Below are 18,030 nucleotides of genomic sequence, written 5' to 3' on the forward strand. Positions count from 1 at the left end.
CAAGGATGCTTACCTTCATGTCAAAATTTACCCTTCTCACCAAGGGTATCTCAGGTTATGGTACAGAACTATCAGTTCAGATGCTGCCGTAGGGATGGTCCACGGCACCCCGGGTCTTTACTGAGGTAATGACCGAAATGATGATATTCCTTCGAAGGAAGGGAATTATAGTTATCCTTTACTTGGACGATTCCCTGATAAGGGTAAGATCCAGGGAACAGTTGGACACTATCTCAGGTAGTGTTGCGGCAGCACGATTGGATTTTCAATATTCTAAAATCGCAGCTGGTTCCGACGACTTGTCTTCTGTTCCTAGGGATGATCCTGGACACAGTCCAGAAAGAAGGTGTTTCTCCCGGAGGAGAAAGCCAGGGAGTTATCCGAGCTAGTCAGGAACCTCCTAAAACCGAACCAAGTCTCAGTGCATCAATGCACAAGGGTTCTGGGTAAAAATGGTGGCTTCCTACGAAGCAATCCCATTCGGCAAATTCCACGCAAGACTTTCCAGTGGAACCTACTGGACAAATGGTCCGGGTCGCATCTTCAGATGCATCAGCGGATAACCCTGTCACCAAGGACAAGGGTGTCCCTCCTGTGGTGGTTGCAGAGTGCTCATCTTCTAGAGGGCCGCAGATTAGGCATTCAGGACTGGGTCCTGGTGACCACGGATGCCAGCCTGCGAGGCTGGGGAGCAGTCACACAGGGAAGGAATATCCAGGGCTTATGGTCAAGCCTGGAGACATCACTTCACATAAATATCCTGAAGCTAAGGGACATTTACAATGCTCTAAGCTTAGCAAGACCTCTGCTTCAAGGTCAGCCGGTGTTGATCCAGTCGGACAACATCACGGCAGTCACCCACGTAAACAGACAGGGTGGCACAAGAAGCAGGAGGGCAATGGCAGAAGCTGCAAGGATTCTTCGCTGGACGGAAAATCAGGTGATAGCACTGTCAGCAGTATTCATTCCGGGAGTGGACAACTGGGAAGCAGACTTCCTCAGCACGACCTTCACCCGGGAGAGTGGGGACTTCACCCAGAAGTCTTCCACATGATTAAAAACTCGACAGGTATTGCGCCAGGTCCAGGGACCCTCAGGCAATAAGCTGTAGACGCTCTGGTAACACCGTGGGTGTACCAGTCAGGGTATGTGTTCCCTCCTCTGCCTCTCATACCCAAGGTACTGAGATTGATAAGATGGAGAGGAGTAAGCTCTATATTCGTGGTTCCGGATTGGCCAAGAAGAACTTGGTAACCGGAACTTCAAGAGATGCTCACGGAAGATCCGTGGCCTCTACCTCTAAGAAGGGACCTGCTCCAGCAAGGACCCTGTCTGTTTCAAGACTTACCGCGGCTGCGTTTGACGGCATGGCGGTTGAACGCCGGATCCTGAAGGAAAAAAGGCATTCCAGATGAAGTCATCCCTATCCCTATCCTGATCAAAGCCAGGAAGGATGTAACAGCAAAAACATTATCACCGCAATTGGCGAAAATATGTTGCGTGGTGCGAGGCCAGTAAGGCCCGACGGAGGAAATTCAACTGGGTCGATTCCTACATTTCCTGCAAACAGGAGTGTCTATGGGCCTGAAATTGGGGTCCATTAAGGTTCAAATTTCGGCCCTGTCAATTTTCTTCCAAAAAAGAACTAGCTTCAGTCCCTGAAGTTCAGACGTTTGTAAAAGGGGTACTGCATATACAGCCTCCTTTTGTGCCTCCAGTGGCACTTTGGGATCTCAATGTAGTTTGGGGTTCCAGAAGTCACATTGGTTTGAACCACTTAAATCTGTGGAGTTAAAATATCTCACATGAAAAGTGGTCATGCTGTTTGCCCTGGCCTGGGCCAGGCGCGTGTCAGAATGGGTGGCTTTATCCTGAAAAAGCCCTTATCTGATTTTCCATTCGGACAGGGCGGAATTGAGGACTCGTCCTCAGTTTCTCCCCAAGGTGGTTTCAGCGTTTCACCTGAACCAACCTATTGGTGGTGCCTGCGGCTACTAGGGACTTGGAAGCCTCCAAGTTGCTAGACGTTGTCAGTGCCCTGAAAATATGTTTCCAGGACGGCTGGAGTCAGGAAATCTGACTCGCTGTTTATCCTGTATGCACCCAACAAGCTGGGTGCTCCTGCTTCTAAGCAGACTATTGCTCGTTGGATTTGTAGTACAATTCAGCTTGCACATTCTGTGGCAGGCCTGCCACAGCCAAAAATCTGTAAATGCCCACTCCACAAGGAAGGTGGGCTCATCTTGGGCGGCTGCCCGAGGGGTCTCGGCTTTACAACTTTGCCGAGCAGCTACTTGGTCAGGAGCAAATACGTTTGTAAAATTCTACAAAGTTGATATCCTGGCTGAGGAGGACCTGGAGTTCTCTCATTTGGTGCTGCAGAGTCATCCGCACTCTCCCGCCCGTTTGGGAGCTTTGGTATAATCCCCATGGTCCTTGCGGAGTCCCCAGCATCCACTTAGGACGTTAGAGAAAATAAGAATTTACTTACCGATAATTCTATTTCTCATAGTCCGTAGTGGATGCTGGGCGCCCATCCCAAGTGCGGATTGTCTGCAATACTTGTACATAGTTATTGTTACAAAAATCGGGTTATTATTGTTGTGAGCCATCTTTCAGAGGCTCCTCTGTTATCATGCTGTTAACTGGGTTCAGATCACAGGTTATACGGTGTGATTGGTGTGGCTGGTATGAGTCTTACCCGGGATTCAAAATCCTTCCTTATTGTGTACGCTCGTCCGGGCACAGTATCCTAACTGAGGCTTGGAGGAGGGTCATAGGGGGAGGAGCCAGTGCACACCAGATAGTCCTAAAGCTTTCTTTAGATGTGCCCAGTCTCCTGCGGAGCCGCTATTCCACATGGTCCTTACGGAGTCCCCAGCATCCACTACGGACTATGAGAAATAGAATTATCGGTAAGTAAATTCTTATTATTCATCAAGTGGGAGAGGTGAAACAACATCCCACCCTTACGCAGTAATATAGAGATAAGAATTGTCTACACAAGATATTTGCATATTTATTTTGCATGTTATATTGAATATCCATTGGAGGGAAGTCTATGAAAATACCATTCCTTCTGGAGAAATATAACTAAAAGATACCTTTATATGATTACATCTACTCGTTACAAGTAAGCAACGTGTAAGCGGACCTTCTAACTGACCATTTGAGCACCATATGGGAATTAACTGGGAGAAGTAATATATAAAGAAAAAGATACCTTTATGTGCATGAGAACACTTGCTTTATGTAAGCCACAAAGTGAGCATAACATATACCATCACGTTGATTTGGGTGGTCCTCTAATACAGATCGCACACAGAGTGGGAATTCACTTCAAAGGACCCTATCCCTTCAGAACTGTTTTATATCTCTGATCAGTAAAAGAGACTGTATTACACATTGGATTTTTCTTTGCTTTTTTATCCCCCCTCCATTGCCTTCTACGGTTTTCACGTTTGGAGGAAAAGACTTGGATCTTCCAACTTAAAGGAAAGACGTAGAAGAACCGTCAGTTTTGATATTGCGACTTGAGAACTCTCTTATGAATAAGTATCTGTTTATTTCCTATCAAATGTTGGGCGCATAAGTTTATCCAATTTTTGTTTTGTCCCTGCATCGTGGGACTGAGGAGAGAGAAGCCGACCTACTTAAATGATAGGCTCTGCTTCTTAGGCTACTGGACACCATTAGCTCCAGAGGGTCGGAACGCAGGTCTCGCCCTCGCCGCTCGTCCCGGAGCCGCGCCGCCGCCGTCCTCCTCACAGAGCCGGAAGATAGAAGCCGGGTGAGTATAAGAAGAAAGAAGACTTCAAAGGCGGCAGAAGACTTCAGATCTTCTCTGAGGTAACGCTGCGCGCCATTGCTCCCACACACAACACACACGGCAGGCACTGATGGGTGCAGGGCGCAGGGGGGGCGCCCTGGGCAGCAATAATAAACCTCTAGGACTGGCTAACAGGCATATATAGGCTGCGGAGGCAATATATATTAAAATCCCCCGCCAGTATTGAAAAATTGAGCGGGACCGAAGCCCGCCGCTGAGGGGGCGGAGCTTGATCCCACAGCACTAACCAGCGCCATTTTCTCAACAGCACACTGCAGAGAAGCTGGCTCCCCGGACTCTCCCCTGCTGAACACGGTGACACAGGGCAAAAAAGAGGGGGGGGGGGGGGGGACACTTGTAAGGCGTAGTGAGTGTATAGATATACATATAATTATATAAAAGCGCTGTTTATCTGAGAATCTTGTTTCCAGGGTCAGTTGGCGCTGGGTGTGTGCTGGCATACTCTCTCTCTGTCTCTCCAAAGGGCCTTATTGGGGAACTGTCTCCATATAAATATATCCCTGTGTGTGTGGGGGTGTCGGTACGCGTGTGTCGGCATGTCTGAAGCGGAAGGCTCATCTAAGGAGGAGGTGGAGCAGATGACTGTGGTGTCTCCGTCGGCAACGCCGACACCTGATTGGTTGGACATGTGGAATGTTTTAAATGCAAATGTGGCTTTATTACATAAGAGATTAGACAAAGCAGAGTCCAGGGATAATACAGGGAGTCAATCAATGGCTTTAACGGTGTCACAGGGCCCTTCAGGGTCTCAAAAACGTCCCCTATCCCAAATAGCAGACACTGATACTGACACGGATTCTGACTCCAGTGTCGACTACGATGATGCAAGGTTACACCCAAGGGTGGCCAAAAGTATTCATTATATGATTATTGCGATAAAAGATGTTTTGTATATCACAGATGACCCCTCTGTCCCTGACACGAGGGTACACATGTTTAAGGAAAAGAAACCTGAGGTAACCTTTCCCCCATCTCATGAGCTGAATGTGTTATTTGAAAAGGTTTGGGAAACTCCAGACAAGAAGCTGCAGATTCCCAAAAGAATTCTTATGGCGTATCCCTTCCCTGCACAGGACAGGGTACGGTGGGAATCATCGCCCAGGGTGGACAATGCTTTAACGCGCTTATCCAAGAAGGTGGTGCTACCATCTCCAGACATGGCAGCCCTCAAGGATCCTGCTGATCGCAGACAGGAAACGACTTTAAAATCAATATTTACACATACGGGTGCTTTACTCAGACCGGCAATAGCATCGGCTTGGGTTAGTAGCGCGGTAGCAGCTTGGACAGATACCTTGTCAGCTGATATTGATACCCTAGATAGGGATACCATTTTATTGACCTTAGGTCACATCAAAGACGCAGTCTTATATATGAGAGACGTTGGGCTGCTAGGGTCGAGAGCCAACACCATGGCGATTTCTGCTAGGCGAGCACTGTGGACCCGCCAATGTACGGGTGATGTCGACTCAAAGAGGCATATGGAAGTTTTGCCTTACAAGGGGGAGGTTTTATTTGGGGAAGGTCTCACGGACCTGGTTTCCACAGCTACCGCTGATAAATCTACTTTTTTGCCTTATGTTCACCCATAGCAAAAGAAAACACCACAGTATCAGATGCAGTCCTTTTGGTCGCATAAGTCCAGAAGAGGTTGGGGCTCTTCCTTCCTCGCCAGAGGTAAGGGTAGAGGGAAAAGAATGCCTGCTACGGCTAGTTCCCAGGAGCAGAAGTCCTCCCCGGCTTCTACTAAATCCACCGCATGACGCTGGGGCTCCACTGAGGCAGTCCGCGCCGGTGGGGGCACGTCTTCGACTCTTCAGCCACGTCTGGGTTCAGTCGGACGTGGATCCTTGGGCGATGGAAATTGTATCCCAAGGCTACAAGCTGGAATTCGAAGACGTGCCTCCTCGCCGATTCTTCAAATCTGCTTTACCAGCTTCTCCCCCAGAGAGGGAGATAGTTTTAGCTGCAATTCAAAAGCTGTGTCAACAGCAGGTGATTATCAAGGTTCCCCTAATACAACAGGAAAAAGGGTACTATTCAACCCTATTTGTGGTCCCGAAACCGGATGGCTCGGTCAGGCCCATTCTAAATTTTAAAATCCCTAAACCTGTACTTGAAAAGGTTAAAGATGGAATCGCTCAGGGCAGTTATCTCCAACCTGGAAGGGGGGGAATTTTATGGTGTCACTGGACATAAAGGATGCATACCTTCACGTCCCCATATATCCTCCTCATCAGGCATACCTGAGATTCGCTGTACAGGACTGTCATTCCCAGTTTCAGACGTTGCCGTTTGGGCTTTCCACGGCCCCGAGGGTTTTCACCAAGGTAATGGCGGAAATGATGGTGCTCCTGCGCAGAAAAGGAGTCACAATTATCCTGTACTTGGACGATCTCCTGATAAAAGCGAGATCAAAGGAACAATTGCAGAAAAGCGTGTCGCTCTCCCTGAGAGTGCTGCAGCAGCATGGCTGGATTCTAAATCTACCAAAGTCACAGTTTGTTCCAACGACTCGACTGTCTTTCTTAGGCATGATTCTGTACACAGAACAAAAGAGTGTTTTTCTCCCGATGGAAAAAGCCCAGGAACTCCAGAACATCGTCAGAGACCTGTTAAAACCGAAAAGAGTGTCAGTCTATCAATGCACTCGAGTACTGGGGAAAATGGTGGCGACCTACGAAGCCATCCCCTTCGGCAGGTTTCATGCGAGGACCTTTCAGTGGGACCTTCTGGGCAAGTGGTCCGGGTCCCATCTTCAAATACATCAGAAAATAACCCTGTCCCCCAGGGCCAGGGTGTCTCTCCTGTGGTGGCTGCAGAGTGCTCACCTTCTAGAGCAGGCATTCCCAACCACGGTCCTCAAGGCACACTAACAGTACAGGTTTTTGTGATATCCAGGCTTCCACACAAGTGACTTAATTAGTAGCTCAGTTATTTTGATTTAACCACCTGTGCTGCAGCCTGGATATCACTAAAACCTGCACTGTTGGTGTGCCTTGAGGACCGTGGTTGGGAATGCCTGTTCTAGAGGGTCGCAGGTTCGGCATTCAAGACTGGGTGCTGATGACCACGGACGCGAGCCTCCGAGGATGGGGAGCAGTCACACAAGGAAGAAATTTTCAGGGACTATTGTCAAGCCAGGAGGCTTGTCTACACATCAACATACTGGAATTAAGGGCCATATACAACGGCCTATGACAAGCGGAGAATCTTCTTCGCGACCTACCGGTTCTGATTCAATCAGACAACGTCGCAGCCGTGGCTCATGTAAACCGACAAGGCAAGGCAAGGAGCAGAGTGGCAATGGCGGAAGCCACCAGGATTCTACGCTGGGCAGAAAATCACGTAAGCGCTCTGTCAACGGTATTCATTCCGGGAGTGGACAACTGGGAAGCAGACTTCCTCAGCAGACACGATCTCCATCCAGGAGAGTGGGGTCTTCATCAAGAAGTTTTTGCAGAGATAACAAGTCTTTGGGGACTTCCTCAAATAGACATGATGGCGTCACGCCTCAACAAGAAGCTTCGGAGGTATTGTGCCAGGTCAAGGGACCCTCAGGCAGTGGAGGTGGACGCCCTGGTGACACCATGGGTGTTTCACTCGGTCTATGTGTTCCCTCCTCTTCCTCTCATCTCAAAAATATTGAGAAGACGAAAAAGAGTGCAGACAATTCTTGTTCCAGATTGGCCTCGAAGGGCCTGGTATTCAGATCTTCAGGAGATGCTCACAGAAGATCCATGGCCTCTTCCTCTGAGGGAGGACCTGTTGCAGCAGGGGCCCTGCGTGTTCCAAGACTTACCGCGGTTACGTTGGACGGCATGGCGGATGAACGCCGAATCCTAGCTGGGAAAGGTATTCCAGAGGAAGTCATCCCTACTCTGATAAAGGCTAGGAAGGAGGTGACGGCGAAACATTATCACCGTATCTGGAGGAAATATGTATCTTGGTGTAAAGTCAAGAATGCTCCTACGGAAGATTTCCACCTGGGCCGTTTTCTCCACTTTCTACAGACAGGAGTGGATATGGGCCTAAAGTTAGGCTCCATAAAGGTACAGATTTCGGCCCTATCTATATTCTTCCAGAAGGAATTGGCTTCTCTCCCAGAAGTCCAGACTTTTGTAAAGGGAGTGCTACACATCCAGTCTCTTTTTGTGCCCCCAGTGGCACCATGGGACCTTAACGTGGTGTTACAGTTCCTAAAATCTCACTGGTTTGAACCTCTTCAAACTGTTGAATTAAAATTTCTCACTTGGAAGGTGGTCATGTTGTTGGCCTTGGCATCTGCAAGGCGGGTGTCCGAATTGGCGGCTTTGTCTCATAAGAGCCCCTATCTCATTTTCCATGTGGATAGAGCAGAGTTGAGGACTTGTTCTCAATTTTTACCTAAGGTGGTGTCATTTGTTTCATATGAACCAACCTATTGTAGTGCCTGTGGCTACGGGAGACTTGGAGGATTCCATGTCCCTTGATGTAGTCAGGGCCTTGAAAATTTATGTAGCCAGGACGGCTTGGATTAGGAAAACAGAGGCGCTGTTTGTCCTGTATGCAGCCGACAAAGTTGGCGCTCCTGCTTCTAAGCAGACTATTGCTCGCTGGATCTGTAACACGATTCAGCAGGCTCACTCTACGGCTGGATTGCAGTTACCAAATTCGGTAAAGGCCCATTCCACTAGGAAGGTGGGCTCTTCTTGGGTGGCTGCCCGAGGCGTTTCGGCTTTTCAACTTTGCCGAGCGGCGACTTGGTCGGGGTCAAACACTTTTGCTAAATTCTACAAGTTTGATACCTTGGCTGAGGAGGACTCCTGTTTGCTCAATTGGTGCTGCAGAGCCATCCGCACTCTCCCGCCCGGTCTGGAGCTTTTGGTATAATCCCCATGGTCCTTACGGAGTCCCCAGCATCCTCTAGGACGTATGAGAAAATAAGATTTTAAAGCTACCGGTAAATCTTTTTCTCCTACTCCGTAGAGGATGCTGGGCGCCCGTCCCAGTGCGGACATATTTCTGCATGACTTGTATATAGTTGTTGCTTACATAAGGGTTATGTTACAGTTGGGATCAGTCGTTGGCTGATACTGTTTTGTTCATACTGTTAACTGGTTCGTATATTCCAGGTTATACGGTGTGGATGGTGTGGGCTGGTATGAATCTTGCCCTTAGATTAACAAAAATCCTTTCCTCGTACTGTCCGTCTCCTCTGGGCACAGTTTCTCTAACTGAGGTCTGGAGGAGGGGCATAGAGGGAGGAGCCAGTGCACACCCATTCTAAAGTTCTTTATAGTGCCCATGTCTCCTGCGGAGCCAGTCTATACCCCATGGTCTTTAAGGAGTCCCCAGCATCCTCTACGGACTAGGAGAAAAAGATTTACCGGTAAGTTTAAAATCTTATTATTGTCACTATAGAATAAACATGTATAGTGAAATTACATGCAGTTCTCATATTATGTACACCAGATAAAATACATCACATAAAATTTTGCAAAGTTGAGAATTCAAGCTAACAATCACAGAAGGGAAGAAACTATTCCTTAACCTAGTGGCACAACCTCTTAAACACCTATAACGTCTCCCCGATGGTAAAAGGGAAAAAAAAAATATTACAGGGGTGACCCATATCTTCAGTCATCTTAATTGCCTTCGACAGACTCCTTGGGATCCGGACTGAAAGTCGACAGTAACTAGGTCGACAATGTCTAGGTCGACCACTATTGGTCGACAGTTTCTAGGTCGACAGGGTCTTTAGGTCGACATGTTCTAGGTCGGCAGGTCAAAAGGTCGACATGAGTTTTTCACAATTCTTTTCTTTTTTTGAACCTTTTCATACTTAACGATCCACGTGGACTACGATTGGAACGGTAATCTGTGCCGAGCGAAGCGGTAGCGGAGCGATGGCACCATGCCCGAAGCATGGCGAGCGAAGCGGTGCACTATTTGGGGTTCCCGGTCACTCTACGAAGAAAACGACACCAAAATAACATTAAAAACTCATGTCGACCTTTTGACCTGTCGACCTAGAACATGTCGACCTAAAGACCCTGTCGACCTAGACACCCTGTCGACCTAGTTACGGTCGACCAATAGTGGTCGACCTAGACATTGTCAACCTAGTTACTGTCGACTTTCAATACCACACCCGACTCCTTGCCCTTGTATGGCCCCTTAGTTTGCATATAGTGTACTACAGGGGTGGCCAAGCAGGCAGAGACAAAGAGCCAAAAAATCTTGTTACGTACGTCAAAGAGCCGACATCGAGCCGAAGGCGCGTGTGCAATAATGGGGTGTGGCTTTATGCCAGCTAGGACACACCCCTGGTATAAAATACATTGAAAAAGCCAGATCCAGCATAAGATACATTTTAAAGCCAGATCCAAAATAAAATACATTGAAATAGTCACTTTCACATAAAATAATTGAAAAAGCCAGATTCACATAATACACTTCAGCTCCCCCTATGTGTCCTCTATTTGCCACCTATAGTATTTGGCTCTGTCAGTTTTCAGTCCCTGTAGTGCTGCTGCGTGTCTGGCTGGAGTGCAGCGGTTTCTGTATCTGTTGTGGTCACGTGACTTTGAGTGTTGGGAGCCACATTTGAGTAAAGAAAGAGCCACATGTGGCTCAAGAGCCACAGGTTGGCCACCGCTGGTGTACTATGTCAGATGTTCCCAAACTCTGCCATTATACTCCAGGTTTTAAAAATATCCATGTTTGAGCACAGATTACTTAATTAGTACCTCACTCAATTTGATTTAAACACATGGGGTCAAGCATGGCGTTTGGAAATCTGACATAGTACACTATAAGCAAACTAAGATGCAAAATGGAGGAAACTGTCATAATGGATGAAAATGTAATAAGGCAAGATGAATAAATAAGGAAAGTCTGTGACTTGCTAAACTGAGTTATTTGGAGTGATTTGCAGAAAGGGGTATGTTCACACATCTGTTGGTTTTTTAACTATAAATAAGTGCATTTAAATTGGAATATTTAATATAGTATTCCTGAGCTGCTGTCATGATTTGCAGTGTTAATGGGTACGAGAAGTTAGTCATTGGCATTCTTGCTGTATAGCGCTCAGTAAAGCAGCCAGTAGCTTCACCCTACTAAGGCAATCCTGCAGTATTATATGAAATCCTGGCGATACAGGAAGCCAGCACACAGGATAAGTAATAACACAGCCAAGCCCTATAAGGACTGAATAAAGTGTTGTGAGGGGTGGTCTTCAGTATGCCGACTGACGGGATCCCGGCGCACAGTATACCGGCGCCGGAATCCCGACAGCCGGCATACTGACACTTATTCTCCCTCGTGGGGGTCCACGACCCCTCTGGAGGGAGAATAAAATAGCGTGGCGCGCGCCACCGTGCCCGTAGCGTGGCGAGCGCAGCGAGCCCGCAAGGGGCTCATTTGCGCTCGCCACACTGTCGGTAAGCCGGCAGTCGGGCTCCCGGCGCCGGTATGCTGGTCGCCGGGAGCCCGACCGCCGGCATACCATACTGAACCTGTTGTGAGATGCACTTGATCTATGTACTGGCTTGTCCAGGACTTTCTGTAAACCTTAGTGCACAGTAGGTTTATTTTATTTTGTTAACCAATAGTAACATTTTATTGTAGTTATGGGTATTAGAATAGTAGGTTTAAAATCCCTTCTTTTTTTCCCCCACAGGTTTTGGGCTGGTGAAACTCGATGTGAAGACTAAGTCTGCAAGCGGAGTGGTAAGTTTGTTTTACCCTCAACATAATTAATAATGCTGTATCCCATACATAATCACAAAGAACAAATTATTATATATACAGTTGCCTACACACTGCTGGGTGCATACGCATATGTATATACAATCAGGCGCCAGTATCCACTGAGAATGAAGATTTAATAAATGGCTGAGGCTGCTGCTCCAAATTATAAGGATAATTGTGTTCCTTATGATAGACAATAAAACAATAATTGTAGGGAAATAACCCCCCTACAAAAAAAATCGGAGCGCTGCTTAAACCACTTAATGAAGATAAATCGAAACTATTATCAATTAAAAAGACTTCCTATATTTATTCAATGAATATTCATTTATGAAAAATATGTAAGGCTGCAGCATACAATAAAATACATTAATCAACACACATTAGACATACTTCAGAGTTTGAACTCAAACATTTACATTAACGAGGCTTTTTACCACATCACACATAGATTTTAATTCAACACATGTATTAAATGATTAGGAATGTCTAACATGTCATGAATATTTCTAAATGTCCACTTTTGACATCATGAATGTTGATAATTAATTTTGAGGCTAATTGGTTAGGTCCAGTACATATGACCGGTATCTGGTAATGTCCCATAGCTTTAATATTTTAAATGCAGGATAATTTGAGGCTTTATTTATAATCACAAGTCCCAATTTCAAATGTTTTCTATTTTAGATGTGTGCACACACCAATGAAAATATACTTGTTGTTACCATGTGGAATTTACGATTAGGTCTCCTCCACATTATATAATGCTTGTATCGATCCAGTGATTAGGCTCCCTCTGCTGGTGCTTTACCCAGGATGTAGATTATCTGGAGTTCCCTCTTGTATAACCTCACTCGGATCGCCTTAAGTCTTTCCTGTACTGCAGACATATTGGAGAGCTTATTACCACATCACAAGCTGGTTCCTTATCGATGGGACGGTAGGATGTATTGAAATGACCGTTCCTGGCTGTCTCTTTGAAAACACATTTCTCCGCCTTCCAATAACCTCAGTGGCTTCCTCAGTTCAAAAAAACGGTCTCACTTCTCCACACTTTTCAATGCTTCATGAATAGACCCCTTAGACTTGTTTGTTTCATTGAGTGACTGGCATAAAATTAAGTAGGAATGTTGGGGAGCATGAGAGGGCTGGGAGCTTCCACCTGCCCTGTTTCCTGGGTTCTCTTGTTAGTTGGATCAGTAGTCACTGTGAGTGGAATCTAGAGATCTTATGCCAGTGGTTGCCAAACTCTATTCTTAAGGAGCACTAATGTTCCAGGTTTTAAGTATTGTCCATGCTTGGCCACAGGTGACCTACTTAGTACTATGTTTGGAAACCACTGTTTAATGCAAATCCACTTTTTGAGTTCAGTGAGCAATTCATGTAATCATACGTAGGCATGAAAGATTAAGAACTCTGCTCACCTCTCAGGCAGCAGATATAGTGGTGAAGTAGATAGGGGAGAGCCTTGGATTGCTCTGAACCACATCTTTTTTTTGTTTAGTGGGCTGCTATACCCTAACAGAACTCCGGATAGATCTGGGAGCAGATAGATACCCAGAGGGGATGTGAGATAAAGGTGTCCATTTCTCATAAAGGGACATATAAAATTATTAAATTACTTTTGTTATGGCATGAGAGGTGGTGTATGTGCATTATTGGTTCTCTCTTGACCACCGTTCACACTGCCCGGCAATACATGCATCCTGTTTAGCGTGACCTTATTTAGTTGGTAATGTTACACTTTTTTTTTATGAGACCCAGTGATCTGTAATGAAAGGGATGTCTGTTTTTCTGTGTATGTGCAACTGCACAGCGCCCCTTATGTATGTTTGATGTGTTCTCAGTATACGTATATTTCTGTTGTGTGGAAGGACAGGCAACACAGTACATCACTTGTTCTGTTTGCTCACTGTAACACTCGTTATCTGTATAAAGTTAATGTATCCAAATTACAATATAGATGCTTGTTTTTAATACTATGAAACAATGCTCCTCAATATCTGGCCTCCAACAACTTGGGTCTTCCGTATATAGGAACCCTGATATAAAAGGATTTTTTCTGTGTTACGTAATCCCATTTATTTATTTTTTCTGTGGACCACTATTGTGGCAATAGCAAGAGTTATTCTAAAGTGCCCGCCGCCACATGACCCAACCAGGAAACTTCATGGAGCAACCATTCTTTAATCAGTCTCAAATGCACGTAGTAATGGAATATAGTTACAATCCATAAAATCACTGTCTCTGGCTAACTGAACACCAAAGTATTTCATCGACTTAGTTTGCCAGGAATATTTATATTCCTCTTTCAGCTCTTCAAGGGCATCCCCTGAAATATTAAAAGGTAAAACCTCCTTCTTAGATGTGTTAAGCTTGTAATAGGAGACCCCAGCATAATCATCCAATATGGTATGTAGCTGAGGTAACGATAAAGTAGGTTGAAGTAAAAACAGAATATCGTCAGCGAAAAGACTTATTTTATGGGAAATATCATCTATCACAGGTCTCAAGACCTGAGGAGAAGATATAATTCTCTCCGCCAGGGGTTACATAGAAACATAGAATTTGTCGGCAGATAAGAACCACTTGGCCCATCTAGTCTGCCCCTTATTTTTTTTATTTTTTTTATATTATTTTTTATCACTAACCTTATTTGATCCTTATTTCTTTGTAAGGATATCCTTATGTCTATCCCATGCATGTTTAAATTGCTCTACTGTCTTAGCCTCTACCACCTCTGATGGGAGGCTATTCCACTTGTCCACTACCCTTTCTGTGAAATAATTTTTCCGCAAATTTCCCCTGAACCTCCCCCCCTCCAGTCTCAGTGCATGTCCTCGTGTCCTATTGCTTCTCTTCATTTGGAGAATGTTTCCCTCCTGGACTTTGTTAAAACCCTTCATATATTTGAAAGTTTCTATCATGTCTCCCCTTTCCCTTCTCTGCTCCAAACTATACATATTGAGATTTCTTAGTCTTTCTGGGTATGTTTTGTGATGTAGGCCATGCACCATTTTAGTTGCCCTCCTTTGTACAGTTTCTAATGTATTAATATCCTTTAGAAGATATGGCCTCCAGAACTGAATACAGTATTCTAGATGAGGCCGTACCAATGACCTATACAGTGGCATTATTACTTCTTTCTTTCTGCTGCTGATTCCTCTCCCAATGCAGCCAAGCATCTGACTAGCCTTCCTCATTGCCTTGTTACATTGCTTACCTGCTTTTCTCTGACGTCCTAAGTGGATGCTGGGGATAGCGGCTCCGCAGGAGACAGGGCACAAAAGTAAAAGCTTTAGGATCAGGTGGTGTGCACTGGCTCCTCCCCCTATGACCCTCCTCCAAGCCTCAGTTAGGTTTTTGTGCCCGGCCGAGAAGGGTGCAATCTAGGTGGCTCTCCTAAAGAGCTGCTTAGAGTAAAAGTTTTGTTAGGTTTTTTATTTTCAGTGAGTCCTGCTGGCAACAGGCTCACTGCAACGAGGGACTTAGGGGAGAAGAAGTGAACTCACCTGCGTGCAGGATGGATTGGCTTCTTAGGCTACTGGACACTAGCTCCAGAGGGACGATCACAGGTACAGCCTGGATGGGTCACCGGAGCCGCGCCGCCGACCCCCTTGCAGATGCTGAAGAGAGAAGAGGTCCAGAAATCGGCGGCTGAAGACTTCCCAGTCTTCTTAAGGTAGCGCACAGCACGGCAGCTGTGCGCCATTGCTCTCAGCACACTTCACACCAACGGTCACTGAGGGTGCAGGGCGCTGGGGGGTGCGCCCTGGGCAGCAATGAAAGTACCTATGCTGGCTAAAAATACATCACATATAGCCTCTGGGGCTATATGGATGTATTTAACCCCTGCCAGGTTGTCAGAAAAACGGGAGAAGAAGCCCGCCGAAAAGGGGGCGGGGCCTATTCTCCTCAGCACACAGCGCCATTTTCCTACACAGCTCCGCTGCTAGGAAGGCTCCCAGGCTCTCCCCTGCACTGCACTACAGAAACAGGGTTAAAACAGAGAGGGGGGGCATTTTGTGTGGCGATATTATAATATATTAAGATGCTATAAGGGAAAACACTTATATAAGGTTGTCCCTGTATAATTATAGCGTTTTGGTGTGTGCTGGCAAACTCTCCCTCTGTCTCCCCAAAGGGCTAGTGGGGTCCTGTCCTCTATCAGAGCATTCCCTGTGTGTGTGCTGTGTGTCGGTACGTGTGTGTCGACATGTATGAGGACGATGTTGGTGAGGAGGCGGAGCAATTGCCTGTAATGGTGATGTCACTCTCTAGGGAGTCGACACCGGAATGGATGGCTTATTTAGGGAATTACGTGATAATGTCAACACGCTGCAAGGTCGGTTGACGACATGAGACGGCCGGCAAACCAATTAGTACCTGTCCAGGCGTCTCAAACACCGTCAGGGGCTTTAAAACGCCCATTACCTCAGTCGGTCGACACAGACACGGACACTGACTCCAGTGTCGACGGTGAAGAAACAAACGTATTTTCCATTAGGGCCACACGTTACATGTTAAGGGCAATGAAGGAGGTGTTACATATTTCTGATACTACAAGTACCACAAAAAAGGGTATTATGTGGGGTGTGAAAAAACTACCTGTAGTTTTTCCTGAATCAGATAAATTAAATGAAGTGTGTGATGATGCGTGGGTTTCCCCCGATAGAAAATTATTGGCGTTATACCCTTTCCCGCCAGAAGTTAGGGCGCGTTGGGAAACACCCCCTAGGGTGGATAAGGCGCTCACACGCTTATCAAAACAAGTGGCGTTACCGTCTCCAGATACGGCCGCCCTCAAGGAGCCAGCTGATAGGAGGCTGGAAAATATCCTAAAAAGTATATACACACATACTGGTGTTATACTGCGACCAGCGATCGCCTCAGCCTGGATGTGCAGCGCTGGGGTGGCTTGGTAGGATTCCCTGACTGAAAATATTGATACCCTTGACAGGGACAGTATTTTATTGACTATAGAGCATTTAAAAGATGCATTTCTATATATGCGAGATGCACAGAGGGATATTTGCACTCTGGCATCAAGAGTAAGTGCGATGTCCATGTCTGCCAGAAGATGTTTATGGACACGACAGTGGTCAGGTGATGCAGATTCCAAACGGCACATGGAAGTATTGCCGTATAAAGGGGAGGAGTTATTTGGGGTCGGTCCATCGGACCTGGTGGCCACGGCAACAGCTGGAAAATCCACCTTTTTTACCCCAAGTCACATCTCAGCAGAAAAAGACACCGTCTTTTCAGCCTCAGTCCTTTCGTCCCCATAAGGGCAAGCGGGCAAAAGGCCAGTCATATCTGCCCAGGGGTAGAGGAAAGGGAAGAAGACTGCAGCAGGCAGCTCCTTCCCAGGAACAGAAGCCCTCCACCGCTTCTGCCAAGTCCTCAGCATGACGCTGGGGCCGTACAAGCGGACTCGGGTGCGGTGGGGGGTCGTCTCAAGAGTTTCAGCGCGCAGTGGGCTCACTCGCAAGTGGACCCCTGGATCCTACAAGTAGTATCCCAGGGGTACAGATTGGAAGTTCGAGACGTCTCCCCCTCGCAGGTTCCTGAAGTCTGCTTTACCAACGTCTCCCTCCGACAGGGAGGCAGTATTGGAAACAATTCACAAGCTGTATTCCCAGCAGGTGATAATCAAAGTACCCCTCCTACAACAAGGAAAGGGGTATTATTCCACACTATTTGTGGTACTGAAGCCAGACGGCTCGGTGAGACCTATTCTAAATCTGAAATCTTTGAACACTTGCATACAAAGGTTCAAATCAAGATGGAGTCACTCAGAGCAGTGATAGCGAACCAGGAAGAAGGGGACTATATGGTGTCCCTGGACATCAAGGATGCTTACCTCCATGTCCCAATTTGCCCTTCTCACCAAGGGTACCTCAGGTTCGTGGTACAGAACTGTCACTATCAGTTTCAGACGCTGCCGTTTGGCTTGTCCACGGCACCCCGGGTCTTTACCAAGGTAATGGCCGAAATGATGATTCTTCTTCAAAGAAAAGGCGTCTTAATTATCCCTTACTTGGACGATCTCCTGATAAGGGCAAGGTCCAGAGAACAGTTGGAGGTCGGAGTAGCACTATCTCAAGTAGTTCTACGACAGCACGGGTGGATTCTAAATATTCCAAAATCGCAGCTGATTCCGACGACACGTCTGCTGTTCCTAGGGATGATTCTGGACACAGTCCAGAAAAAGGTGTTTCTCCCGGAGGAGAAAGCCAGGGAGTTATCCGAGCTAGTTAGGAACCTCCTAGAACCAGGCCAAGTGTCAGTGCATCAATGCACAAGAGTCCTGGGAAAAATGGTGGCTTCTTACGAAGCGATTCCATTCGGCAGATTTCACGCAAGAATTTTTCAGTGGGATCTGCTGGACGAATGGTCCGGATCGCATCTTCAGATGCATCAGCGGATAATCCTGTCTCCAAGGA

General features: G+C 46.6%; 1 protein-coding gene across 1 annotated transcript in view; it reads left to right on the plus strand.

The window, feature by feature from the left end:
• The window catches only part of VDAC2 (voltage dependent anion channel 2), a 60,616-nt gene that overhangs the window by 10,886 nt on the left and 31,700 nt on the right, over positions 1-18,030 (plus strand). Inside the window, exon 3 of the mRNA XM_063958681.1 lies at positions 11,514-11,563. Coding sequence (XP_063814751.1) covers positions 11,514-11,563 — 50 coding nt within the window. The remainder of the gene's footprint in view (positions 1-11,513; positions 11,564-18,030) is intronic.

This window comes from Pseudophryne corroboree, chromosome 3 (genome assembly GCF_028390025.1).
Source record: "Pseudophryne corroboree isolate aPseCor3 chromosome 3, aPseCor3.hap2, whole genome shotgun sequence".
In the NCBI taxonomy this organism is placed as follows: domain Eukaryota; kingdom Metazoa; phylum Chordata; class Amphibia; order Anura; family Myobatrachidae; genus Pseudophryne; species Pseudophryne corroboree.